The 25,398-nt window shown below is 31.9% G+C and overlaps 8 protein-coding genes across 8 annotated transcripts; 3 read left to right on the top strand and 5 right to left on the bottom strand.

The window, feature by feature from the left end:
* Positions 1-294: 294 nt before the first annotated feature.
* Positions 295-1,331, top strand: BX663DRAFT_551181 (uncharacterized protein; the record flags this gene model as incomplete). The annotated part of the gene is made up of 3 exons (XM_051531261.1): positions 295-313; positions 390-750; positions 824-1,331. 3 exons carry the CDS (start codon positions 295-297, stop codon positions 1,329-1,331), a joined length of 888 nt encoding a protein of 295 aa, XP_051383433.1.
* Positions 1,332-2,400: 1,069 nt separating this feature from the next.
* On the top strand, positions 2,401-4,976 carry BX663DRAFT_536036 (uncharacterized protein). The gene is made up of 2 exons (XM_051530614.1): positions 2,401-3,068; positions 3,268-4,976. Exons 1-2 carry the CDS (start codon positions 2,474-2,476, stop codon positions 4,830-4,832), a joined length of 2,160 nt encoding a protein of 719 aa, XP_051383432.1. The 5' UTR covers positions 2,401-2,473; the 3' UTR covers positions 4,833-4,976.
* Positions 4,977-5,029: 53 nt separating this feature from the next.
* On the bottom strand, positions 5,030-9,392 carry BX663DRAFT_506538 (chitin synthase-domain-containing protein). Its single transcript, XM_051527206.1, has 3 exons — positions 9,191-9,392; positions 8,610-9,134; positions 5,030-8,536 (listed from the first exon to the last, which is right to left on the bottom strand). Exons 1-3 carry the CDS (start codon positions 9,321-9,323, stop codon positions 5,136-5,138), a joined length of 4,059 nt encoding a protein of 1,352 aa, XP_051383431.1. The 5' UTR covers positions 9,324-9,392; the 3' UTR covers positions 5,030-5,135.
* A 2,604-nt stretch (positions 9,393-11,996) lies between these two features.
* On the bottom strand, positions 11,997-13,716 carry BX663DRAFT_506535 (uncharacterized protein). The gene is made up of 3 exons (XM_051527205.1): positions 13,631-13,716; positions 13,149-13,518; positions 11,997-13,039 (listed from the first exon to the last, which is right to left on the bottom strand). The coding sequence occupies exons 2-3, from the start codon at positions 13,471-13,473 to the stop codon at positions 12,318-12,320; spliced, it is 1,047 nt and encodes a 348-aa protein (XP_051383430.1). The 5' UTR covers positions 13,474-13,518; positions 13,631-13,716; the 3' UTR covers positions 11,997-12,317.
* A 91-nt stretch (positions 13,717-13,807) lies between these two features.
* BX663DRAFT_506532 (uncharacterized protein) lies at positions 13,808-15,045 on the bottom strand. Its single transcript, XM_051527204.1, has 6 exons — positions 14,995-15,045; positions 14,776-14,862; positions 14,591-14,719; positions 14,488-14,532; positions 14,189-14,432; positions 13,808-14,131 (listed from the first exon to the last, which is right to left on the bottom strand). The coding sequence occupies exons 1-6, from the start codon at positions 15,038-15,040 to the stop codon at positions 14,014-14,016; spliced, it is 669 nt and encodes a 222-aa protein (XP_051383429.1). The 5' UTR covers positions 15,041-15,045; the 3' UTR covers positions 13,808-14,013.
* Positions 15,046-15,171: 126 nt separating this feature from the next.
* BX663DRAFT_506527 (uncharacterized protein) lies at positions 15,172-18,569 on the top strand. Its single transcript, XM_051527203.1, has 11 exons — positions 15,172-15,470; positions 15,529-15,610; positions 15,675-15,696; positions 15,761-15,900; positions 15,955-16,118; positions 16,189-16,254; positions 16,308-16,558; positions 16,615-16,940; positions 16,996-17,738; positions 17,802-18,151; positions 18,250-18,569. Exons 2-11 carry the CDS (start codon positions 15,531-15,533, stop codon positions 18,544-18,546), a joined length of 2,439 nt encoding a protein of 812 aa, XP_051383428.1. The 5' UTR covers positions 15,172-15,470; positions 15,529-15,530; the 3' UTR covers positions 18,547-18,569.
* BX663DRAFT_506521 (NMDA receptor-regulated protein 1-domain-containing protein) lies at positions 18,570-21,330 on the bottom strand. Its single transcript, XM_051527202.1, has 7 exons — positions 21,213-21,330; positions 21,053-21,131; positions 20,868-20,972; positions 20,635-20,792; positions 20,435-20,572; positions 20,099-20,366; positions 18,570-20,010 (listed from the first exon to the last, which is right to left on the bottom strand). The coding sequence occupies exons 1-7, from the start codon at positions 21,270-21,272 to the stop codon at positions 18,638-18,640; spliced, it is 2,181 nt and encodes a 726-aa protein (XP_051383427.1). The 5' UTR covers positions 21,273-21,330; the 3' UTR covers positions 18,570-18,637.
* Positions 21,331-22,492: 1,162 nt separating this feature from the next.
* On the bottom strand, positions 22,493-25,332 carry BX663DRAFT_506517 (P-loop containing nucleoside triphosphate hydrolase protein). Its single transcript, XM_051527201.1, has one exon. The coding sequence runs from the start codon at positions 25,281-25,283 to the stop codon at positions 22,617-22,619; it is 2,667 nt and encodes an 888-aa protein (XP_051383426.1). The 5' UTR covers positions 25,284-25,332; the 3' UTR covers positions 22,493-22,616.
* Between the last annotated feature and the right edge of the window lie 66 nt (positions 25,333-25,398).

Genomic DNA, 25,398 nt, shown 5'->3' with positions numbered 1-25,398 from the left:
CGACTATTCTTTCTCTAGTATATGTGTGTGTTAGAAATGATTACAACAGTAGAAATTATTTTGCCAAATGATACAATTTTTTTCATTGAAGAGTCAAGGAGACAAAATGAAAAATTAAGGGGGAAATTAAGAATAATTTCTACTCAAGCTGTTCTTCTGTCACAAATTGAAATCTGCTACAAAGCTCAAATTGATCTTAATTACAAATATCATTATGGAATAACAAAAAAAATAAAAGCTTCTAAACTTTTATTTAAATCTAATCAAATCTTTATGAAGAATATAATATTAAAAATGGGTGTAACAGAATTAGGTAAGAACATAAATTTATACACGTATTCCTTATTCATCTTTTCTTCTTCTTCAAGACTTTGACATATCAATTCCAGATCGAATAATTCCATCTTTTAAATCTAAATTTTGTCAAGTAAATCATACTGTCTCAGTCAAATTGTTTAACAGGTTAAAACTAAAGAAATATGCAACAGTTAAAAAGACAATTCAAGTTATAAAATCATTATTATCCAAAGAAGTATCTATAGGATCATTAACTCCTCAAATTCCCAGTATAAAAATGAAAGGAAGTCGAGAAAGATTGATAGCGTGGTTATTTAAAGTACCTGAATGGGCTTGTCTAGGAGATACGGTCGTCTTTAAAGGAATTTTTAATCCTTTGAGAACGAATCTAGAGATAAGTAAAATCAGAATAGATATAATACAAGAAGAAGTCTATTTCTATGATGCTTCATGGTAAAGAGAAATAGATCTATACATACATACATATATACATACATATAAAATAATATTTATTATTATGTACTAGTGTTAAATCCAAGAAGAGACTTTTAAGCTCAAGCAGTACTTCATTCTATTCCAAAATACCATTCAATTCAGAAATACTTTTTTCAATTTCTCTAAAAAACTGTTATACTTCAGAATTAGGGAGTACAGATATCAATGATTTAAATTGGTCTTTTGAGTCGCCTTTTTTAAAGATACGCCATTTTATTCGAATCCTATTTTATGTCAATGATGCAATCACTATTTGTATTGGACTTCCTATTCACTTGACAGCCTTATCATGTATGCAAACACAAAATTGTATCGAATCACTGCCTACATACGAAAGTGTACTTGAAGATGATAGTTTGCCTATATACAACCCACATCATGTCAACCATAAGAATGTATATTTTGATCAACAAGTCCAGAATAATTCAGATACAGCATTAAATCAAAATCATTGTACACTACTCATAGATCAACTAACTAAAGAAGATTCTATGGTTATTAAGGAGCGTACTGTCGATAGTTTTTCTTTTATTGAATAATTAAAATATAGATGAAACCCAAACTCCATATTAAAACTTACAACCTAGTTTAATAATAGTGAATGAATATACTTGTGTAAAACAAAAAAATAAAATAAATCCTGTTTAGTATGTATGTGTGTATGTGTGTATGTGTGTATGTGTGTATGTGTGTATATATGGATGTGTGTATGAATTCTTATAAATAATGTGTAGATGTATATTCATTAATATACGTAGACTTTATAAATATTCATAGTAAATCTGTTTATTATATCACAGTTTTTTTGAATAAAACTAAAAAAAAAAAAAAAAAAAAAAAAACGTATCTATAAACGATATAAAACTGCAAAAAAAATAAAATAAAAAAATAAATATATACTATTATATCTACTTTATTTTTTCTTTGTCACGAAGCTTGACACTTATATTGTAATTGTGATTCATCTGGTAACATACTATAAAACTCAACCAAAATTTCCTTTTTGGCAATAAACAAACAAGCATGCAAACAATGTCAAATAGCAACAAAAAAAAATCATTCCAAGGATAAAGTACCAGAATTACTAATAGATAACAATATTTTTGATCTGATTTTCAAACATTAATTGTTTAAAGATAAGCAATTTTTTTTTCTAAATTAATTGATCTTTACACAAGTTGTCTCAAATTTTATCTGGAAAAAAAAATAGGACAATAAAAGTGTTATTCCGATTTTTAGGCATATTTAATATTTTATAATAACGTATAATAGCGTATTTAAATATCTTATTTTATCGTGTTAAGCGACATTATTCAAAAATTATCTTTGTTAGAGCCTGTAAGTATTAAACTGAACTTACAAGTTATAACGCGTCTTAGAATACAAATATGTAAAATAGTATTAGAATCAATCGTAATAAAGTAGTTTATTTATAATGAATACGCTAACTGTACAGTTTAAAATTTAAACATAAAAATTTGAAACGCATACTATGAATCTTGACATACAAAAAAACTTTCTTTTTAACAGGTTCTTATGAATTTGACTCCGCCACAAACAAAATTTTTTTTCCTTTTTTTATGAACTTTTTTTTTTTATCCTTTTATTCTCCTCCCCCTTTTTTTTCACAAAGTTAAGTTTTTTTTTTGTGGTCTTTAAGTGTAAAAAAAAAAAAGGAATAATGGCAACTTGTGACGCAGTATTGGAATCACTCTCTAAGCTTTCAATTACACCAAAGACCGTTTCCCATGTTGCTGTCAATGACAATAAATCATGGGCTGAAGCTTTGAGTAACAATAATGAGACATTTGAAATGACTAAAACTTTGATTCTCAAGCCTAAGACTGCTAAGACTGCTCCCACTACACCTGTTGTTGTAATTGCTCTGGAATCTACAGAGACAAATGCTACTGCCCTTGGTAAAAAGCTTTCATTGAAAGATTGTCGTTTTGCCAATGAGGAATTGCTCAAGTCCACCTTTGGTGTCGACAAAGATTCTGTTTCTCCTTTTGCTTTGTCGAATGTTCAAGATATTTCATTGATTCATCTTGTTGTTGACAACACTCTTTTGAATCTTCCTGCCTCTACTTTATTAGCATTCCATCCTTCTGCTGCTGATAAGACTGTTTTCGTTTCTGTTGAGGAATTGAAGTCTTATTTTGCTTCCCTTAACAAGGAGTTTATTGAAGTTGATTTCAAGGAATTGGCTGCTGCTAAGCCTCCTGCTACTGATGCTAAGAAGCCTGCTAAAGCCCCTAAGGCTTCTAAGAAAGAAGGTTAGTATTAGTACTACATTGAAAAGATAATAGAGGAAAAAAAAAGAGAGAGAGAGGGAGAGAGAGGGAGAGGGATATTCGAACTAGTTAAAGAAATAGAAAAGGGGAAAATATGTTCAAAAAAGATATACAAATTGATTTAACATCTCTATTTCTATTATTTATTTATTTTATACATGAATATAAATATATACATTAGTCACTTCCTCCGAAGAGTTTAATCAAATGGGCCTTGGTTGTAAGAAAGATGAAGATTTCCCAAAATGGTATCAACAAGTTTTGACCAAGAGTGAAATGTTAGAATATTATGATGTTTCTGGTTGTTATATTCTTCGTCCTTTAGCTTATAATATTTGGAAGGAAATTACCAACTTCTTTGATGGAGCTATTACCGAAATGGGCATTGAGGATACTTATTTCCCTATGTTTGTTTCTAACCGTGTTTTGCAGCGTGAAAAGGACCATATCGAGGGCTTTGCTCCTGAAGTTGCTTGGGTTACCAAGGCTGGTAGCAGTGATCTTGAAGAACCTATTGCCATTCGTCCTACTTCTGAAACTGTCATCTATCCTTATTTTGCTAAATGGATTCGTTCTCATCGTGATTTGCCCTTCCGTATTAATCAATGGTGTTCTGTTGTTCGTTGGGAATTTAAAAACCCTCAACCCTTCCTCCGTACTCGTGAATTCCTTTGGCAAGAAGGTCATACTGCTCATTTAACCTTGGAAGATGCTGATAAGGAAGTGAAGGAAATCTTGGATCTCTATGAACAAGTATATAGTGACTTGTTGGCTTTACCTGTTGTTAAGGGTGTCAAGTCTGAAAAGGAAAAGTTTGCTGGTGGTTACTATACGACTACCGTTGAAGGTTATATTCCCGCCACAGGTCGTGCCATTCAAGGTGGTACCTCTCACTGTCTTGGTCAAAACTTCAGTAAAATGTTTAATATCACTGTTGAAGATCCCTCTGCTCCTGCAAATGAAAGTGAAGAAGCCAAGAAGATTCATGTCTGGCAAAACTCTTGGGGTATCTCCACTCGTACAATTGGTGTCATGGTCATGACTCATGGTGACGATAAAGGTTTGGTCTTGCCTCCTCGTGTTGCTATCATTCAAACTATTATCATTCCTTGTGGTTTAACCGTCAAGACAACCAAGGAGGAATCAGACAAGATCTTTGATGCCTGTCAAGCCGTTACCAGCCGTCTTAAGAAGGCTGGATTCAAGTCCAAGGCCGATCTTCGTGAAAACTATACCCCAGGTTTCAAATTTAATCACTGGGAATTGCGTGGTGTTCCTCTTCGAATTGAAGTCGGTCCTAAGGATTTGGAAAAGAATCAAGTCACGTGTGTTCGTCGTGATACGGGTGCTAAATTCCCTATCTCCCTTGATAACCTAGAGGCCGGTGTCAGAGAGTCTCTTGATACAATTCAACGTGAAATGTATGAAAGAGCAGCCAAGAAGATGGAAGAAAACATTGTTCGTGTCTCTAAATGGGATGACTTTGTTCCTAACCTTAACAACAAGAAGTTGCTCTTGGTCCCCTGGTGTGATCGTATGGAATGTGAAGATGACATCAAGGAACGTTCTGCTCGTGTTGCCAATGAAGATGAGGAAGAGGATGAACGCGCTCCTTCTATGGGTGCTAAATCCCTTTGTAAACCATTCAAGCAACCTACTGAAGATCCTATTATTCCTGGTGTAACTAAATGTGTTGCCTGTGACCACGACGCTAAGCACTTTATGCTTTTCGGTAGAAGTTATTAAAAAAAAAAAAAAAAACTTTTTTTTTCTTTCTTTCTTTGTTTGTTATATATAGACATATGTATATGTATGTATGTATCTTGTATAAATTAATATATGTATAAAATAAAAAATAAAACAAAGGTTTTATTGTTCTATATACATGTATATATTATATAATAGTACAAAAAAAAAAAAAAAAAAAAAAAAAAAAAAAAAAAGCAAAAACAAAAGAAATATGGTATTACAAGAGTTACATAAATGTATAGGGGAAATGAAAAAAAAAAATGGTGGAGGGAGAGAGATATAATAAATTATTAATTGTTATTATTGATTTGACATAATTTTAGAATGTACAGGCGCGCTTCTACCTTCATAAAGAGGGTGGAATAATGGACGACGTTGTCTACCACCAAGGATATGATGAGGGCTATTATAACTATGAGACTTATCTGTTTGGCTCTCTAATATAGGTGCATCACGTTCCAGACTGATGACCGAATTTGAAAGAGAAGTAGCAATGGAATGAATGGAACGATTATCGGTAAAGGGAACATCTTCCTCTTCATGAAGTCGACGAGGAGGTAGATAGGCAGTAGTTGAAGAGGTAGAATGAGATCGAATACGATGATGGGTAGCTACAAATCTATTTGATATACTAAATCCCGCAGTATCATTTTCAGAGGAGGGAACAAACATATCTTGCGGTTGATAATAATAATCAGCCTGATGAGAAGATCGACTGAAATAGGAAGATTGTGAATTGCTTTGCTTGTGTCGACTAAAGTTAGAAGATGCGGCAGTAGGTATAGCTGAGGCAGCAGCAATCGAAAGTGAATGAGCATGTCTACCATCTGGTATATAATCACCATAGATATCATCAAAGGGATTATCCAAAGCAGTCAAAAATGGATTATGAGAATTACTAGAGATACTAACAATAGAGGACTCACGTTCTGTAGGATTATAATTGGATAAGAAACGAGCATCCTCTTCAGAGGCAAATCGTGAATGTTTGATTTTACCATCTTTTACTTGAGCAAGAGGTGGTGGGGTAGGTATTAAGGGTATATCAAAACGAGAAGAAGACCATGAAGGTTTACTACCATGACTATATGCTGCTGCAATTGCATTATTACTTACATAACCTGTAAATCCATTAAATTTAGCATCTAACATCTCTGCCTGCTCCTTCTCTCTTTGTGCCATTTTTTCAGCTTCTAATACTTCAAAATCAGCAAGACGCATTCGAACGATCATTTCATCTGCCTCCTCTTCTTCTATCAGAGTATATTCATTTTCCATTTTTTCGTCCATCATGATACCATGCAATCGACTGCCATAGCCTCCAAATAGTGTTGGCCAGGTATCATACCAACGATTAGCATAATCTGAACGCCAAGCAGCCAAAAGAGGGAAATACACACCAAAGATAGGGACGGAAAAGAGGCCATAGATGACAAACCATAACACATATTTAAATTGACGTCGAGTTATAAAATAAAAGATGTAAAGTGTGATTAAGCAAGTAAAGGATCCAGCAATGATAGCATAGGCTAATTCCTGTCGTCTAAAATATCGAATATAGATTGAATATAAATAAACAATGATAGGCATCGAAAAAATCATATCTACAAGCTTTGTAAAGGAGACAATCCAATACATGATACCTAAATGTTTAGCAATATGTTGAAATTCAAGTTGTATATGAAATGCAGCAAGAAGACTTCGAATTTGCAAAGCCTGTAGGGCAAAAAAGTTGGTAGGGAGTGTAGCATATGCGATGGCCTCAGGTTCAAACGCAAGTCGATGTCGTGGATTAGATTGTAACAAGATAATACCAAAATACTGTTCCTCCCCCGATAATAATATATTTTCAGTGTGCATTGTATCAGGTCGCAGTGCAGCAAGACCACGTAGGACAGTAGGTTGAATACAGCATGGTATAATATTTGATTTTGGAGCAAATGGTGCGGATGTCTCTTGCTTTTTCTTTTTCTTACGGATACGACGTCGATAGCTAAATTTATTCGGGTATGTGTTTGACACTGTCGTATTACCCTCCGTTGCTATTGTCATATTATCATCACTGCTGCTACTACTATCTTCATCCTCATTTAAATGTTGACCCCTTTGGTTTGACCTGTATGATTTTGGATGGTTACCACTATCCTCCTCTACAACAATTTCATCGCTTAATTTTGGCCATTTTTGTGGCAATAGTTGGTGATTTTGTTGCTCGTATAATCGTTTCAATTTAATATTTGTATCATTCGTTTTTATGTCGACGGCAATAGGAACATAACTTCCATTATTAAGATAACTTTCTTCATTACTGATACTACCCCGATCGCCTGTATAGTAGTAAAGAGAATGCTGGTTTGATGAAGATTCTGACCAAAGGCGGTACATAGCGAATCCGCCATTTAGCGATGTTACAGTTCCTAAACAGGCTTCATAAGCCATACCTGAATAAAAAGTCAAATAAAATGGAAATATTTGTAACATGGTTATAATATTTTCTTCTGGATTTGCTGGACGAATATGACCACTAATAGCCAATATTTTAGGGTCTGCCTCTAATCTCGATACGAGTCTAAGAACAACATCATCTTGTACCTGAATATCAGCATCTGTCACAAGCATGTATTTTAATTCTCTAGGATCAATTCCCAATAGATTGTAGCATAGATTAAAGAGCTCAAATTCCAACGGTGTAATACGGTTATGAGCAAGATTCATACAACGTTCCAAGAAACCAAGGATGATTAACAAAGAATCACGCTTTCCTCGATTACCAGGTACCCTCGTTGTAGATAATGATTCGTTAGGTGCACCTACTTTGACAACCATTAAAAACGGGACTCGATTACGACCTGATTCATAAAAGCCAGCATACACTTTTGCATAATTTATTCGTCTCGATCCTTGGCCTAATGAAATGTAGGATCGTAATTCAGGATCCTTTGTTGAACTATAACCCAAAGCATCTAAAATACAAAGATAAGTTTCTTTTGAGTCTGAACGACTCTTGACCAGGCCATCACAAACAAAAAATAAAAGTTTTCGGGTATCAGGATAGCTGGTACGAGCCAATGAATCAAATGTTTGACGAAGTGCTTCGGATGATTCAGCAAAGCAAGGAATAAAGAATAATGTATAAGGTAATACATAGCGACCATTGCTTAAACTGGATAAAGTACGATCCATCTTGGTCCTATCATTCCCCTTTTGCATTATAGCATATGAATTTGGAACAGACTTGTATAAGAATCGTTGTATAAAAGGAAGTTGTGAAATGTTTGCCAAATTCATTTTGAATAGAAAGTACATTAGAAAACAACCTAAAGTTATCCAGAGAGCTACGTTGACATGAGAACAGCCTTCATCCGTTTCCTCATCTACAACGCCATGATAAAATAATGCATAAAGGCATTCTTTGATGTCATTTGCATATTCTATTTCAGAATAAAAAGCGGATGTAATATCTTCACCCAAATGAATAAATAAAAGGATAGTCAATTCAAGTGGTAAAAACATACGATCAAGTGCAAATGAACGAGAATAGACGCCTTGTGATAACTGCACTATATTTGTAGCTGCTTCTAGATAACCCGTTACATCTAATACTTTATTATCTAATATGACAAATGCTTGGTCATTGAAATCATGCTTGCCAGGTAATGTAGAAAAATTCGAATATACAAAAGGAGCATTAAATTTAAGAGCTTTAAAGAAAAAAAAACAATTAGACAAAATGCCTTTTTTGTGTGTATGTGTGTTTATTTAATTTTTCTTTACCTCCTTTTGTTCCATATTTTTCATATTCTAGCTGATTATTTAAAGAATAAAAGCAAGGTGCACCAGTTTTATTACGTTGAGTCGGAAGTGGACAGCTAATAAGTTGATTATCTTTGTATAAATAGCCAGAATCGTGAGTAAGTTTATACTGTAACCAATTATCTGCTTGATAAGAACGGTTGAATCCATTAATGCATCTATTAATGACTTGATTGTCATAATAATCTTGATTAGCTGGACGTTTTAATTGCATAAATAAAGGGAACATGGGTGATAGATCGTAATGAGGATATTTATTGACTTGTTCGGTCATTTCCGAAATATTCCCTAGATGATGCCAGTTGACAACTTCACCATTAATAGTAGACATTTTAGAATTATTTGCATAAACTTCAAAATAATCGTAAGTTGCTGGAGGATCACAAAATAAAGTTGTAATGTATTCTAACCAAAAGCCAAATAGGCCTCCGATTAATAGATAAGTTAAGAACAAAGTAAACTTTTCTCTCCAAGCTTCTCGCCTTGCTATATTTAAAGAATGGTAAATAATCAGTCATTATCAATTAATGTAACAAGGTAACCTTTTGTTGTGAGACGTCCATTTGATAAATAAATCAGTAATGTATCCGGAATAAATAATGTACATATTTTAGTATATGCGATCCAAACTATACGTCGACAAGAGGGTTGTCGTCTTGAGTCGGCTTTTACCATATATATGGAGTTGTTTTTTTTTTTTCCTTTTCTTTCTTTTCTTTTCTTTTTTAATCAATAAAAATGAACCGAAAGAAAAATAAAAAGTAAAATAAAAATAGAAAGAATTTTATTATTGTTTAACATACAGAAATACAAAAAAGACGACAACGTATACTAAAATCGGAAACATTGGCAAACTTTTAATTTTTTCTTTTTTTTTTTTTTGGTAACCTTTTTCAAAAATGATGGCAAATAAATTAGCAAAAGATTAAAATTGATTAGTAAATATTTTAATAGCAATTTAGTAAAAAATATTTTATAAATTCGTTCTTTATTCAAGCAACCATTTAATTTTCTTAAGAGCATCTACAGAAGCTTTAAGAGTATTTTATTTACAGTTTTTTAATTAATATCAACCATTATATTTAATAAGAAATGAAATATTAAAACTGATAAGTTAACTTTTGCTCTGGAAATATAAAACTAGGTGGGAAATTAGATTGAAAAATATACCAAGGCTCAAATGAATATGTTCACAACGAAATCACTAATAAATTAGAATTTGAAAGGCAAACTGTTATTGTTTAGGGAGAGAAAATATATTCATAATATGGGTGAATATGTTTTCTTTTAAAAAAGAAATCTCTATGCTATGTCTAATGGTTCCTACATTAGTGTAACTGGAATACTTTATTCATTTTTTTTTTTATTTCAAATTTTTAGCTGTTTTACTTACCAGCGTTCAGCATATTTAGTAGTATTTATATACTATTTGCTAAACCATTGGTAAACTGGTCTGACATAATGGAGCAAATTACTTTTAATACTGAGATGGCTTGTTTGTCAGTCTTATTATTGCCACTTATAATACCTTTTGCTAACAAGTACAGTTGAGCAATGCTGAAATTATCCCGTTTATCCTTGCTTATAATACTCCCCTGATCAACTTTAAAAGAAAAAAAAAATAGGCAAAAGCAGACAATGAGTCTATAATATCATTACTATTTTCTAACTGACTAATACTTTTATCGTTTAAAAATGATAGACGCTTTCAGTAAAATGATAGAAGGGCCCTAGTTTGTTAAAGTCAAGAAAAAATTTATCATCAAAAACTTTAAATTTAAACTTGTGGAAAAAGCATACAATACTAAATCAGTTAGCACATTAACTTCTCTATAATTTAAATTCTATTGAGAATAAAGAAGGTTAAAGATAATAAATTAGAATAATGAGTGATATATAAGCTATTATATTCAGTGTCATCGGCAAACTATGTATTTACATTGATATTGTTATTGTTCTTCAAGTGCAAGAAATGATGATATGATGAGCAATTGGATTATTTCCAAATTATTACATTAATATTTACCCAATTTGCTACATGCTTTTTCACGAATATTTTTTGTAAAATTTTATTAAAAGTTAACCAAATACTTCTAATTATAATGAAGTTTATTTTTAGTACAAACAACGTTGCTGTATTGAAACATTTAAATAAACACACTATTTGACAGCCACTCAATTAAAAAAAAAAAAGAAAAGAAAAAAAGTTTCAAATGCAGCTAAGGCTTTCACTTACAGTCAGTAAATACCATAAATGTATTATGATTTTCTTTTGTTCTTTCACATTAGACTTTTCAGTATATGTATACTAAAAAGTGTGTGTCCTTACTGCGATGATGATTCTAAAACATTTGCATCACATCAGAAAGTCTGAATACATGTGTTTAAACAATATATTGTGCTTGTACCAAATAACCCTGACAAAGGAAAGCCGGTGATCAAGTCAAAAGCAAAAGAATAATTGTATTTGTGTCCTTGTTGTATACAGAATCAAGAAGCCAATTTAGAAATCATATAGATGAGCACAATTTAATTTTAAAAATTAACAGCATTACTCCAAATGACTCTGCTTGGAAGTTGAAGGGGATTAATATTTCTGGATGCTTTTGCAACTATTTCTCTCACTGTTTGATGAATCGTAATAGTCCTTTAGATGTTGATCAGCATTTCAATCAACTATAGAAAAAAAAAATCATTAGCAGTTTAATAGGTTTATACTTGGATTTTTTTTTTTTGGAAAATGGAAAGCATGACAAGCTTAATCAAGAGGTATTTACTGACTATAAGTGAAAGCCTTAGATAGCTGGACACCATGGACAAGACTCAGTAATACTCACTTGTATTAATAAAAAGTGTTCTGGATAAAAATGTATATAATATGTCAAAAAAAAAAGACTATACTCACGAACAGAAAATTGTATTCATCAGAATTTATATTACACATATAATTACCTAAACCAAAAGTCAAACGCCAATTACTGTGTATTTATTCCGCTTGGGTATTATAAGATATAGTTGGACAGTATATGCAAGTATATAATAAAAAGAAAGACTATGAGAGTATAAAAAATATATCATTTCTATGCAATGTACACATATCTGTTAAATAAAATATTACCATCAGCATTAGCTTAAACACACTTGATACATGTACTAACGCTCGGTCTTCTTCAATGAAATAATCATTTGTATGTTCTATTTATGAAGGTTTACTTGTTTTCTAAATTATTTTACCGAGAATCTTTGTATAAAGTCGAACTATAGATAATAATATAAATTGAAGCTCATTCATTTTTTTTTTTTTTTACTATAACATATGTCCCTAAGCATATACTAATTGAACGATACAAATAAAAAGGCAACAGCAGTAAATAAAACAAAATAAAATGATGACTATAAAGAAGATAGATGAAATTGCTAATATTGAATATAGACCTTCATACAATAGCTGAATATAACAAATTAAAGGCATGTATGTTTATATATAAATAAATAAAAATAAAATATATTCATATAAATAATTACGTACTACTAATATATAACAAAATAAAAGATATAATATATATAAAGAATGGAAAGGGGGGGAGAGGGAGGAGATGAGGGAGGGGATATATGTGTAAATATAATAAATTGTTTCTTCATAATAAATATAATGAAATATGTATGTATTTATGCGTAGTCAAGTCTTTTCTTTGTTGATCGTTGACGAACATGACTTATATTGTATGAACGATGGTAAGAAGTATTGTCTAAAGATATGATTTTTCTCTTTTTTAAAGAACTATCGAAATTATTCATTTCAGGCGTTTGCATAGGTGAAGAATTGTTTGAACTAGGAACTGATGTAGATAAAGGGGGTGTATGATGATTTCTTTTTCTTTTCTTATCATGAGGAAAAGACCATATATCATCACTACTATTTAACGTACAGAGTGATGTTCTTGATTCTACATGAGCATTTAATATATGGTGCCATTTTTCAAAGACGGGCTGATCAATGTAAAGTTGGTAATCAATGATATTCAAAAAGATACGCTCTGCTGCATTTACTTCAGAGACAGATAAACCTGCGATTTTAGCCCAAGCAGAGTTACGATATGTTTTATCTTGAACAAATTTAGAAGCTACAACAAGACTAGCAAGAAACATGCGTCTACCACAACTTATATAAGCGTCTTCCCAACATCGTGTTATTTGTTGTTGCATTCTTGAAAGATAACTTTTAATATCTTGTTTCGAGCGAAATAAATAAAATAAAGCTGTCTGTAGTGTTGAATAGGTTGTTCTTGATCTTTTCAATACTTCTTCAATAAATGTCCTCAACGGAACCACATTACTAGTGTTCTTATCAGATAATTCCCATATTGATTCAATCACAAGAGCGTTTGCATCTATGTATATATTATAAATCCTGCTACATACATACATATATAAACATATACATATATATATATATATATATATATGTGTATATATTTATTTATATATATATATATTTACCAACAAGTGCATCTACATATGCTAAGCGATTATTATGATAATGATTGCCATTTATAAATGGATTTCTTGGTTTTACTGTAGTTACAATAGGTTGTATTGAGAGTTGCGGTAATGGTAATGGTAATGGTAATGGTAGTGGTAGTGGTAGTGGTGGTGGTAGTGGTAATGAATAACGAAGCTTATGTAATTCTGGCCCAGTACTTTTTGTTATTTTATTATAATAATCGAGTTTTAATTTAACATTCGAAGTAAGAGTAGTAGGAGCTGTTGTATTTACTGTTGTATGAAGCGTAACATAATGTTGAATTGGTAATAAAGAAGTCATAATGTATATATAGAGAAAGAAAGAAAGAAAAAGGTAAAAAGATATCTTAATAAAGAAAGAAAGAAAGGAAAAAAGGGGGAGATTAGTTTGACTCGAATTATTGACGATTTTTTGTTTGTAATGATTGTTGTTTATTTTATTTTATTTTCCTTTTTACCCCTTAAAATAACACACACAAACAAGATATATGAATATGTATTTATATAAACATGTATATAAATATATAAATATAAAAAAAAAAAAAAAAAAAGAGAGAGAGAGAGAGAAGACGCCAAAGAAGGGAGAAAAGAATATAAAGAATACCAAAAGGAGAGTAAGGAAGGCTTATATATATAAAAAAAAAAAAAGAGAGAAAGGAGAAAAAAGAAAATACAACAAGTCAAATCTAAAAAAGGGAAGCCTACACATATTACTCCTGAAATCTTCTTTATTTCTAATATCTCGTGGTTCGCGTGTAAGTGTGGCAAAAGAAGAAATTACTTGTTACCAAAATTAGTAAAATACCATATGTAACAATAATTGACAACTTTTTTATTATTATTAATAAGGACGATGTCTATTATGACCTCTTCTGTTATCATTATTAGGTCTCCCACTTGATTTTTGTGTATGACATTTAAAGCAATCATTTCTTCTTGAAAAGTTATTTGCACCACAACTAAAGTTATCAAATGTTATTATGACGTATTATAAAATGATTTTTTTAAAATAATACCTATCACAAGTCCAATCCCCATCTCTAACATCCTTGCTATTATTGTTATTACTATTGCTACTATTACTGCGATCATAATCACGGTAATTACTGCCTCTACCACGTTGATTAGTTTTACCAAAATTGGCATTATTCATTTTTCTTTCAGCCTTTGAGACTTGAATAGTATTTCCCATAAATTCCTTTCCACCAAACCATTCAATAGCCGCGTCTGCAGAAGGAGGATCATCATAAGTTATAGTGGCTATAATAAAAAGTATCAGTTACTGTATTGGTATTCTATTTAATTAATCTTTTACCATCTCCCTTTGGAAGATTAGTTTCTTTATCCATATAAATCCAAACTAAATAAATAAAGCTATTGTAAATAAACAAGTTATTATCTTTAGTCAATTTACTTACTTTTAGGCTTTCTTAATTTTTTATCAGTCTTAATAATACCAATTGATCCAAAATAAGCAGCAAGTTTTTCTTCAGTAATATCCTGAGGCAAGTTACTGACGTAAATAGTATCATCAATCTTTTGCATACCTACATATGATGATTAGTTACACTTTTTATCATTAAACTTATTTTCTTTATTTTACCATTATCGTTAATTAGAGGTTTACGATCATATCGAGATCCTCGATCCTGTCTTTCTCTTTTATCGTAATATGTTTCAGATTCATCATCTTTATAAATAATTGTCAGGTAATTCAAATTTTCTTTTTTTTTTTTTTTTTTTTTAAAAAAAAAAATATAAAACAAATCACAATAATTGTATGTTTTTGTGAAAAAGACAAGTTAAGATTTGTTTAATTTACACTTTTGTTGATATCTTTGATTGTATCCTTTTCTTGATTCTGACATGTTTATATAAATGAATAAAAGAAAATAAAATTTTTATTACAGGCTACTAATTTTTTCTTTTCTTTTTTAACAAATCATAGTGACACTTTTTTTTTCTTATTTTTTTTTTCTTTTTTCTTTTTTTTTCTTATTTTTTTTTCTTTTTTTCTTTTTTTTTTCTTTTTTTACAATATGCCGCAGACTTGTCATGATGGGGAGTTAAATAATTTAACAAGTGCTATTTTAGCTTGTAAACTTTCAAATACACTTAATGAGGAACAAAAACCACTTGTCCTTGCTATTCAAAATTTAAAACGTTACATGACTAAGGATGGAGAAAAGTTAACAACTGTGAGTTTTTCATGTTTATAAAATTCGATGTTGTTAAATTTATTTCAAATATGATAGTGGATTTATAATACACTTAAGGAAAGAAAAACTACTTCTATACGTAAATGTTATATAGATAGATAGATGGATAGCGTAATTCATATTAAATTACTATATAGAAATGTCAGATTTAGTCAACCAAGCTTTAGTTAATTTGATGAAAGATTGTATATCATTTGAAGAAGCTATTGAAGAAACAAGGTAGGAAGAATTTAGATTCATCACTCTATTTTAAGTAAAATTTTAACCAAAACCATATATAAAGTTCTCTCAGCACTTTATTAAATGTAAGTTTTTTTTTTACATATCAAACTTTTATGCATGTTTAATAATAATAAGAAAAAAAAAAAGCTTGTTCAAAAGGAGGCAGCTAAGATGGCTTGGCTTGTATGCTTGATAGGGGAAAAAATGCCTCAATTAGTATCTCGTAGGATTCATGAATACTTAATACTTGGATTTGCATCTTTTGGTAATCCATACCTAGGAACAAGGTAGTAAACTTTGTTTTTCTTCTTCTTTATATGTTCTAATAGAACTCCTTATAGTGACAATAATGATGATTTAAAAAATATGGTTTACATTACAAATCATTTATTTATACACTTACTCAATCATAGTGAGGAACATAAAAATATCATCATTAATTCTGTTGTTTGTTTATTTAACCAATATATTATTTGGATACAACATAATGAGCCTTTAACTACAGGTAATGAAACTATTCCTTTTTTTTTTTGAGTATTTATGCATGTTATAACTTTCTCCTATTGTTATCAAAGAGTTGCAAAAATATACTCTAGGTTACCTGTTATCTTTACCCAAGATCTCACCTGCTTTGTTTGAGCGTAAGTACCTATTTTACACCCTTAAAATCTCTCCTCTCATTATTATTATTTAGAATCATGGTCTATCATATTTAGGCGTCTTTACAATGACGCAGGAGACATATACTTGTATGAAAAAAATACAAAGAATTCATTGGTAAAAAATGGCACAAATATAGAAGATGTTTGCAGTTTATTTCCACGTTGGTTATCAATAATTGCATTTGTTTCTCAAGGGTTGGTCATGAAACATGCAATGGATGTTGCTATTATGTTGGATACATTAGCACATGACCCCCGTTTGGAGCTTAGACATTTAATACCTGTAAAAAAAAAAATGATATAAAATTTGGTAACAAAGTTGACTCATAGTTTGTATAGACAGGTGATGCCTCAATTATGGATACGCTAAGACCATCATTCGAACAACTAGATTTAAAACCTGCATCGATGGACTTAATTCAGTGGGCGATATCTTTATTATCAACCAAAAAGAGAGGAGCTAATGATTTAAAAATACCGTTATTTCTTTTGCAATTAGTATTATTGAAATCAGAAGAGATGCAGGCAGTTGATATGCTCGTACAGCTCATTACACGGCTTGATAAGCCTGTTGATTTAAATGATTCTTCCTCATTAAGTGGAGCACGATACTTGATATTAAATTTGGTTTCGTCTGCTGAATCCAAATGGATCAATATATTTCAGTAAGATTAATGTAGACATATAGATTCATAAACTATATATTTATGTCCTGTAAAGACTTGTTTTAGAAAACATATTTTCAAGAGCAATTGCAATGCATATTGTCGATAGTGGAGGATCAATTAATGTAGAAAAAATTTTAGGCAACCTTGCCATGTTATTTGAACCTTTGTCTACAAATCAAGACAATAAGGCCTCGCCTGGTTTTCAGTCATTTCAAACCTATATAACCTGTCATTGGCGACAAGTTTTGTTATTGTTCTTAAATCATCCTTCCATAGAATGCAGAGCGATGGGGTATCGAGTCTTAACAAACTCACGATTTTGGGAAAATTGTGATACTGTAGAAGGGTGTGATTCACAGACGATTTCCAAGTTATTAATTGACGCTTGGTTTAGACTTATGAAGGGACGATATCAACTATTTATTGGAAAAGAAATAGAAGATAGGATGGTTGTAAATGAGCAACAAAGATTGATTGCAAATTGCTGTCAGCATGAAGCGCTTGCAAAGATAATGCTTTCATTTACTTTAGATGGAATATTAGGGGGTGGATTAGAGTTATTTCCAGCAACTAATTCAAGCATTATAAAGCAAGAGGATTTGTGTCTATTAGATCAAGTAAGGAAGACAGAAAATGAAGGAAGAAGGGCATTCTATCGTAACATGACTTCCACAGCCTGGAAGCCACCACAATTTGTAGCGAGTTTTAATTTTGAAAATCAAGAAGAAGATTTAAAGAATAAGATTTATGTAGATAATATCGAAAGAACAGCCACTTTATTCTTTCAATTTGATAGTAAGAAGAAACATAATAAGTTTAGTTTAGTTTAATAGATGGGATTAACTAACAATTTATTAGAACAATTCTATGAAATTAGTTTACACGTTCTTTCAAGACTAAAAACTATTTGGATGCCAGAGACAGTTAGCTTAGAAAAATACGATGATGTCTTACCAATGAATATACCCTATCAAAGTGATATTGTCATTGGAAGTGCATTTAAAGATCATCCTGTATTATTTGTCATGTTTGAAAAATATTATATGAACCAAGATTATCATTTTCCACCCTATCATGATATTATTCGAAGTGTCTTGGTTTATTTTATTGTCTTTTGGCATATGAAAGAAGTAACTACGGCATCGACTACATTAAGATTTGCAACACAATTAGAAGAAACAATTCGACTTGTCTTTTTATTAAAACCAGTAAGATAGCATTTTTATATGTACCTAATGAAGAGAGTAGTGTGTGTGTGCGTGTGTGTGTAGGCATCTATACATTTATATACTAATCTTAATGATAGATGTTACCTGATTTTTTTGTCTATTCTTATCAAGTATTCCCATTCTTGTCAGCAAAAGATCTAGGTGATGTTTTATTTAAAGTCATTTGGCATTATCTTCGTTGGCAGTCATCTTTAGGACATATCCCGGGTATTAAGGCAACAGCTGCATCATTAAAAGTAAATAATGATGAAGAATTAAAGAAAAAATGCAAGAAAAGATTATTAACTATTTGTGAAAATCGTCTTGGAGTACTTGAAAATGCTCCTTCATGGCATCAAACATTGTCTAACATTATATCAAAACTTCAAGAATAAATGCATATTATTACTGTTACTAGAATTTTTTTTTCTTAATGAAATAAGAAATTAAATGGTTTCTATTTATTAAAATAAAATCATACTATGATTAAGCTTTATCAATTTCTGCAAGTTGAAGTTCAATACATTGCTTAATCTTTTCATCCAAATCTACACAAGCATTAGTAACTGTCTTAAACTTATCTAAATTGGATTTGAAACAAGTAGAGTTTTTATCAATCTTAGCAATCTTGGATAAAGCCTTCAAAGCTAACAGATACTTTTGTTGTCTCATGTATATTTCAAAACCGATAGAATGGACTTCGATATTTTGAGATGCCAATAATTCTAATGGTTTGACAAATTGAAGTGCATCATCTAAAGGCTTTTCTGTATTTAAATAACTTTCTCCTTCAGGGTCACTATCGATAGGTTTTTTGTCATGTTTATGTTTAAGAGCTTCTTCCTTTGCCTGAGCCTTTTTAGCTTCTAAATCTTGTTGTGCCTTCAAAGCCGCCTTACGTGCCTTGTTTCTTGCCTTCTTCTTTTCTGCTTCTGTCATGTTGGCTTCATCAATTTCATCTGTCTCTTTAGGCTTCTCAGCAATAGCTAAATAAGCTTCAACTGCTCCCTTAGCCGCTTTAAGATAGAAAGGATGTGCCTTCAGCTTATCTTCCCAACGTAAAGTATTGACATAAGCACGAAGAGTTAATTTACGAAGACAATAGCTATGGAAATCAAATTGATCATCGAAATAATCGGAATAAAATTTGTTAAGGGTATGGAAACGCTTCAGGGCTTTACCATATTCTTTCTTACGAAGATATGCGTAACCTTCTTCTACCATAAACCATTGACATTGCATATCTGTTAAATCTTGAAGAGCCGTGACATCCTTACGAGTAAACAAGCTCAAAATACGCTCTGCTTCTTCAATCTTACCAGCACGTAGCATATACTTGGCACATTTAGAGTTAATGAAACGATCTTGAAGATCCATTTCACGAGCTTGGTTCATAATCTCAGCCGCTTCCTCAATCTTACCTGCATGTTTCAAAATTCTTCCTTTTGTCATATAGAGTTCAACAATGGTAGGAGTATGAGCAATTGCCTTATTAATGTATTCCATTGCCTTTTCATTTTGGTTTTCAAAATCATATTGTTTAGCGAGATAGTATAAAGTCCATAATAAAGCTGTAGGAGGTTCTTTAGCACCATCAACATTAAATGTACCATTCTTCTCTAATGAATCACAATATCCATTCATGAGCTCTTCAATAATACTCTTCTTTTCGGGAATATTATAATATTTCTTCATGGAAGCAAATAAAGAAGGGATACCCTTTCTCAAGCCATTTTGAAGAGATGCTTCTGCTTTGATCTTGAAAGATTCACCCTCTGCATGTTGAAGAATTAAATGTTCAAGAGCCTTAGAGCGAGGATATTGCGTAAAGAGGTCAGTAAGAATAGTGTGAATATCGCCTAAAAAGCAAATAAATCGTATTAGTACCCTTATCCTTAACTGGTAAACAAAACAAAAAAGAATACACTATTAGTTTGTATAACTTACTTGCTTCCTTAAGTTTCAAGAACTCATTAATATAATCAATGTTGTGTGGATTTTCATCGATTAAAAGTCTATAAGCCTTTTCTCCTTCCTCCTTTCTTCCTAACTTGACCAAATATAGTGCATGTTTTTCTTTCCAGGTTCTTTTATCAGTCACTTGAGACTCGATTTCTAATAAATGATCTAACGCCTTTTGATAATCTTTAGATTCTTCTAATAACATGTTATAATACATGTGTAATTCAGATTTCTCAAAATCAGTAGAAGCAGCCTATAATTACAGTGTTAGTTCATTTATATTTTTTATTTTTTTATTTTTTTATAATCTTCACTACTTACAGGAGCATTCGATTCAGCATGCATGTCTAAAACTTTGACAGCCTTTAAAGGTTCATTGACAAGTTGATAGGCAATAGCCAAACCAAGCCAGAAAGGAGGATTTTGAGGCTTAAGCTCTAAAAGTTTAGTACGAGTATCCTAGTTTAAAAATTATTAATATGTATGTATATGTATGTATATTGTGGTTCTATAAAACTTACAACTAAAGCATCATAATGACGAAGTTGAGTTTGAAGAATAGCATAATCTCGAAGAATATTCATGTCATTCTTGTTAAATTTCAAAGCATTAGCATAACATTTGGCAGCTTCTTCATAATTTTTATCTGCACGGTATAAAAGACCATAAACATGCCAGCCTACAAATAATAAATTAGCTTTTGACAGCTTTTTTTCTTTTTTTTTTTTTTTTTGTTTATTAAACTTGTACTTACAGATGTGAGAAGTCAAGTCTTTTAAGAGACCTTTTTTGACGTATTCATAACCTTCCTCCTTCTTTTCGAGATTATTTAAGAATAAACCCTTCAATGCAAGAGTTTCTAACAAACAAGTAGGAAAAAAAAAGAGAAAATATTTGGCTTTTTAATAAAAAAAATTTATAAACAAGTAATGAACTTACCACCATGATCAGGGTATTTTTTAAGAATACTATCAGCTAATTTTAAGCCTTTTTTATACTGACGAAGCTCATAGTTTTTCTAGATTTAAACGTAACATTTAGCATGCTATCCAATTAAGACATTAACGCGTTTTGTATAACATTGAAAAATGAAATTTACTAAAAGGTTTCTAAAAGCTTGGGCCTCCTTAGGAGGAAGTTCTCTCTTATTTGTAGCCATTAAATGATATATAACACAGCAATTATCTGAATGTTAATATCTTCTATTTAAAAAAGAGGTTTATAGAAAAGAAGAAGAAAAAAAAATATTTTTTTTAACTTGTAAAATTTGGACATCTGAATTTCAAAAAAAAAAAAAAAAAAAAAATGACAGAAAGAAACTCATACACACACCTATAAGTTATATCTTGTTTTACTCTGCTATTACACTACTTTTTAACTCATATACGCATATAATAATATCTCATAAAAGTTACCACCACCAGAAGCATTTAATGCACAAAACAGAACAAATGCCTCATTTACTGATAATTTTTCAGACTATCATGGTTTATTAAACCTACATAATACTATAATACAATACAAGAATGCCGCAATTAATCAATGTGTTCTTGTTAACGATTAAGATATATTATTTGCTGAATAGGATCTATAGAAAAAGCTTCCTCTCCCCCCCCTCTTTCAAAGAGGCTCGAATTGTATTTATTACATAGGATTACAAAGAGATACTTTCTTCTTAACGCTTAGATTGATAATACTAAGAATTAGGTGATGATTTTCTCTGAATAAATGGATACTATTTCGGAGCATTTAGGTGTTGTAGACAATAGTTGAACAAAGTAAAAAGTTCAATTAGTATATTAGAATAGGCAGTAACTAACTGTTAACATTACAGAATGATTTAGCTAGTACTGAACTATTGCTAAAGGGGGGGGGTTTCTCAAATGGTGGTAGGCTACACAATGAGATATAAATCTGTATCCTTAATAACAATAATAAAAATATGATTGCAGAGTCTATATTAAATTCTTCTAGTACAAATAAAGTAAAACTGAGAGAAAGTTAATTTAATAATGATATAGTTCCGTAGGCGATAGAAGCTTATAATGAATAATTTTACATATACCCTTGCTTCCTATGTTTTTAAACTTAAGAAAGTTAAAACTATTCACTGTTTCATGCTTATTATAACTTTTATGTTTGGTTTTTATAGAATGTAAGTTATTACGTTAGTATTAGCACGAATCTTGGCGATTTTACTACATGAATTGAACTGTAAACTACAACACCATCCTGTATCAAGCATAGTAGAATAACCTTTTTGAATGGATCCTTTTTCATTGATATTCTAAATTTTCCTCTCCTCTATATCTTTATTCGTTATGGGGAGACAGATTTTTTTTTAATTACTGTCTTTTTTAACTTGGATAAAACGATATATTGATTATTAAAACGTATTTACATTCAAATGGTTTATTTTAATTATATAAAAATACATAAATAGATATATACTAATAAAATATTAAGAAACATTATTATATACATAATACAAGATAAATTTTACTTAATCCATATCAATATCTTCATCCATAGGCTCTTCTTCTGTATAACCTGCTTCGCTTTCATGATTACGAGTAATTTCGATATGACCGTTAGGATCAAGTTCCACTTGAGCAACTTCACCATTACGAACACCACCATCAATAATCAATTTTGCTAAAGGATTCAAGATACGTTGTTGAATAAGACGATTCAAAGGACGAGCACCAAAGATAGGTTCGTAACCATGTTCACCAAGCCATTGTTTAGCACCTTCAGAGACCTCCAAAACAATACGACGATCCTTGAGACGTTCTTCAACTTCTTTAAGACGAACATCAACAATATCTGTAATGTTATTTTGCGTAAGACGATTGAAGATAACGACTTCATCAATACGGTTTGTAAATTCTGGGCTAAAGTGATGACGAACAATTTCCATAATCTTCTCCTTTAAAAGATTCATATCGTCCTTGTTTTCATCTGCCAAGAGACCAGCACCCAAATTAGAAGTCATGACAATAATTGTATTACGGAAATCGATCTTGCGGCCTTTAGAGTCATGGATAAAGCCCTCGTCCAATACTTGTAAGAGGATATTAGCTACATCCTTATGAGCCTTCTCTAACTCATCAAGTAAGACAACAGCATAGGGTTTACGACGAACCGCCTCAAATAAGCCACCTTCTTCATGACCCACATAGCCAGGGGGGGCACCAATCAATTTAGCAACACTATGTTGTTCCATCAATTCACTCATATCAATACGGATCATCGCGCGTTCATCATTAAATAAGAATTCAGCTAAAGTCTTGCAAAGTAATGTCTTACCAACACCAGTGGGGCCCAAAAACAAAAAGGAAGCCAATGGTTTATGAGGATCTTGAAGACCTGCTTTAGAGAGTCGAATCGCATTAGAGACAGCCTTGATAGCAGCGTCTTGACCTACTACATGCTTCATTAATTCTTGTTCCATTGACAATAACTTTTCACGTTCACTCTTTGCCAAGTTTTGAACAGGGATACCAGTCCAACGGGACACAACCTCCATGATTTGCTCAGGACGAACCACCTCTGACAAAATAGTATCAGAGGGTTTATCACTAGCAAGTTCTTCATTCATCTTACGTTGCTTTTCCTCTTGAATATCTGCGATACGTTGTTCAACATCAGGGATAGCATAATATTCAATATCAGCAGCAGCATCCAAATCATAACGATTCTTTGCCTCTGTTGCCTTGGCCTTGAGTTCATCGATCTTCTGTTTGAGGTCACGAATTTCATCAATATGCTTCTTAGTTGCTTCATACTTGAGTTTCAATGGCTTCAATTCTTCATCAATTCTTGACATTTCCTCTTTAACAGCTTGTAAACGTTCTTGAGATTCCTTATTATTCTTTTCTTTACCTAGAGCCTTAGCCTCAATTTCAAGTTGGAAACGTTTACGTTCAAGGACATCAATCTCTTCAGGTCTTGAATCAAGTTGGACACGCGTATTTGCAGCAGCCTCATCAATTAGATCAATGGCCTTATCAGGTAAGAAACGATTTGTGATGTAACGATCCGAGAGTTGAGCAGCTGCTACAAGAGCTGAGTCAACAATTTTGACACCATGGTAGTTTTCATAACGTTCCTTGAGACCACGAAGGATAGAGATAGTAGCGGCCACAGAGGGTTCACCGACATCGACCTTTTGGAAACGACGCTCAAAGGCGGGGTCCTTTTCGATTTCACGATACTCAGTAAGGGTTGTAGCACCAATACAACGCAATTCACCACGAGCCAACATTGGTTTTAACAAATTTGCAGCATCCATTGAGCCCTCACCTTTACCAGCACCCAAGACAGTATGAATTTCATCAATAAACAAAATGACACCTTCCTCAGATTCCTTCACCTCCTTCAAGACGGCCTTGAGACGTTCTTCAAATTCACCACGGTATTTAGCACCAGCAATAAGAGCACCCATATCCAATGAAAAGAGCTTGCATTGTAATGATTGAGGAACATCACGTTCAATGATACGACGAGCGAGTCCCTCCACGATAGCTGTCTTACCTACACCGGGTTCACCAATCAATACTGGGTTATTTTTAGTACGTCTAGCCAAGACTCTAATAACACGACGAATCTCGTCATCACGGCCAATAACAGGATCGAGTTTACCTGTTTGAGCCATCTGAGTTAAATCGATAGCATACTTGGCCAATGCCTCATAGACCTCCTCAGCGTTCTTCGAATCCACACGACGATTACCACGAACATGAGTGACGGCAGTTTCGATTGCCTTTTTTGTGATGCCAGCATCCTTTAAGGGTCTAAAAGTAGCGTCATCGTCTAACAATGATAAAATAAGATGATCAATCGAAATAAAGGTATCGCCTTGTTCTTTCATATGTTTTTCAGCATTTCGTAAGAGCTTAAGAGTTTGTTGACTTAGACCGATCTCGGTAGGAGCAGGCTCTTGTGTGGGTAAATGAACAACCATCTTCTTGTAACCTCTTTCAACCGTAGTAGCATCACCACCTGCCTTTTCGATAATCGATTTAAAAAGTGGTGTTCCCTCTGTTGAATCTAATAATGCGCAACCAATATGGGCGGGTGCTATTTGAGAGTTGCCAAATTCTGAAGCCAAGTTGTGTGCAATTGTTAATGCTTTTTCTGATTTCTCTGTAAAATTGAATTTACTCATTATATAGTTGAATGAATTTGTGATGTCAAAAACGATAAAAAAAAAAAAAAAAAAACACATAAAAAAAATTGTAATGCTTTTATAAAAAAAATCAAAGCGGGACTTTAATCCTTTT

Source organism: Cokeromyces recurvatus (genome assembly GCF_025118155.1).
Source record: "Cokeromyces recurvatus strain NRRL 2243 chromosome Unknown BX663scaffold_10, whole genome shotgun sequence".
Classification (NCBI taxonomy): Eukaryota; Fungi; Mucoromycota; class Mucoromycetes; order Mucorales; family Mucoraceae; genus Cokeromyces; species Cokeromyces recurvatus.
This window is presented reverse-complemented; position numbering and strand designations above follow the sequence as displayed.

Coding starts and splice junctions, on each gene's coding strand:
- BX663DRAFT_506532 (XM_051527204.1), bottom strand. CDS start 15,040: ATGTCAGAATCAAGAAAAGGATACAATCAAAGATATCAACAAAAGT. Junction 14,533..14,590: donor AAAATTAAGAAAGCCTAAAA/GTAAGTAAATTG, acceptor TTATTTATTTAG/TTTGGATTTATATGGATAAA. Junction 14,132..14,188: donor GGGGATTGGACTTGTGATAG/GTATTATTTTAA, acceptor TGATAACTTTAG/TTGTGGTGCAAATAACTTTT.
- BX663DRAFT_506521 (XM_051527202.1), bottom strand. CDS start 21,272: ATGGCTACAAATAAGAGAGAACTTCCTCCTAAGGAGGCCCAAGCTTTT. Junction 20,573..20,634: donor GTCATTATGATGCTTTAGTT/GTAAGTTTTATA, acceptor TTTTTAAACTAG/GATACTCGTACTAAACTTTT. Junction 20,367..20,434: donor ATGCTGAATCGAATGCTCCT/GTAAGTAGTGAA, acceptor CTGTAATTATAG/GCTGCTTCTACTGATTTTGA.
- BX663DRAFT_506538 (XM_051527206.1), bottom strand. CDS start 9,323: ATGGTAAAAGCCGACTCAAGACGACAACCCTCTTGTCGACGTATAGTT. Junction 9,135..9,190: donor TGGACGTCTCACAACAAAAG/GTTACCTTGTTA, acceptor CTTTAAATATAG/CAAGGCGAGAAGCTTGGAGA. Junction 8,537..8,609: donor AAAATATGGAACAAAAGGAG/GTAAAGAAAAAT, acceptor TTTTCTTTAAAG/CTCTTAAATTTAATGCTCCT.
- BX663DRAFT_506527 (XM_051527203.1), top strand. CDS start 15,531: ATGTCAGATTTAGTCAACCAAGCTTTAGTTAATTTGATGAAAGATTGT. Junction 16,255..16,307: donor CTCACCTGCTTTGTTTGAGC/GTAAGTACCTAT, acceptor ATTATTATTTAG/AATCATGGTCTATCATATTT. Junction 17,739..17,801: donor TTTATTCTTTCAATTTGATA/GTAAGAAGAAAC, acceptor ACAATTTATTAG/AACAATTCTATGAAATTAGT.
- BX663DRAFT_506517 (XM_051527201.1), bottom strand. CDS start 25,283: ATGAGTAAATTCAATTTTACAGAGAAATCAGAAAAAGCATTAACAATT.
- BX663DRAFT_506535 (XM_051527205.1), bottom strand. CDS start 13,473: ATGACTTCTTTATTACCAATTCAACATTATGTTACGCTTCATACAACA. Junction 13,040..13,148: donor ATATGTAGATGCACTTGTTG/GTAAATATATAT, acceptor ATATATACATAG/ATGCAAACGCTCTTGTGATT.
- BX663DRAFT_536036 (XM_051530614.1), top strand. CDS start 2,474: ATGGCAACTTGTGACGCAGTATTGGAATCACTCTCTAAGCTTTCAATT. Junction 3,069..3,267: donor TAAGGCTTCTAAGAAAGAAG/GTTAGTATTAGT, acceptor TATATACATTAG/TCACTTCCTCCGAAGAGTTT.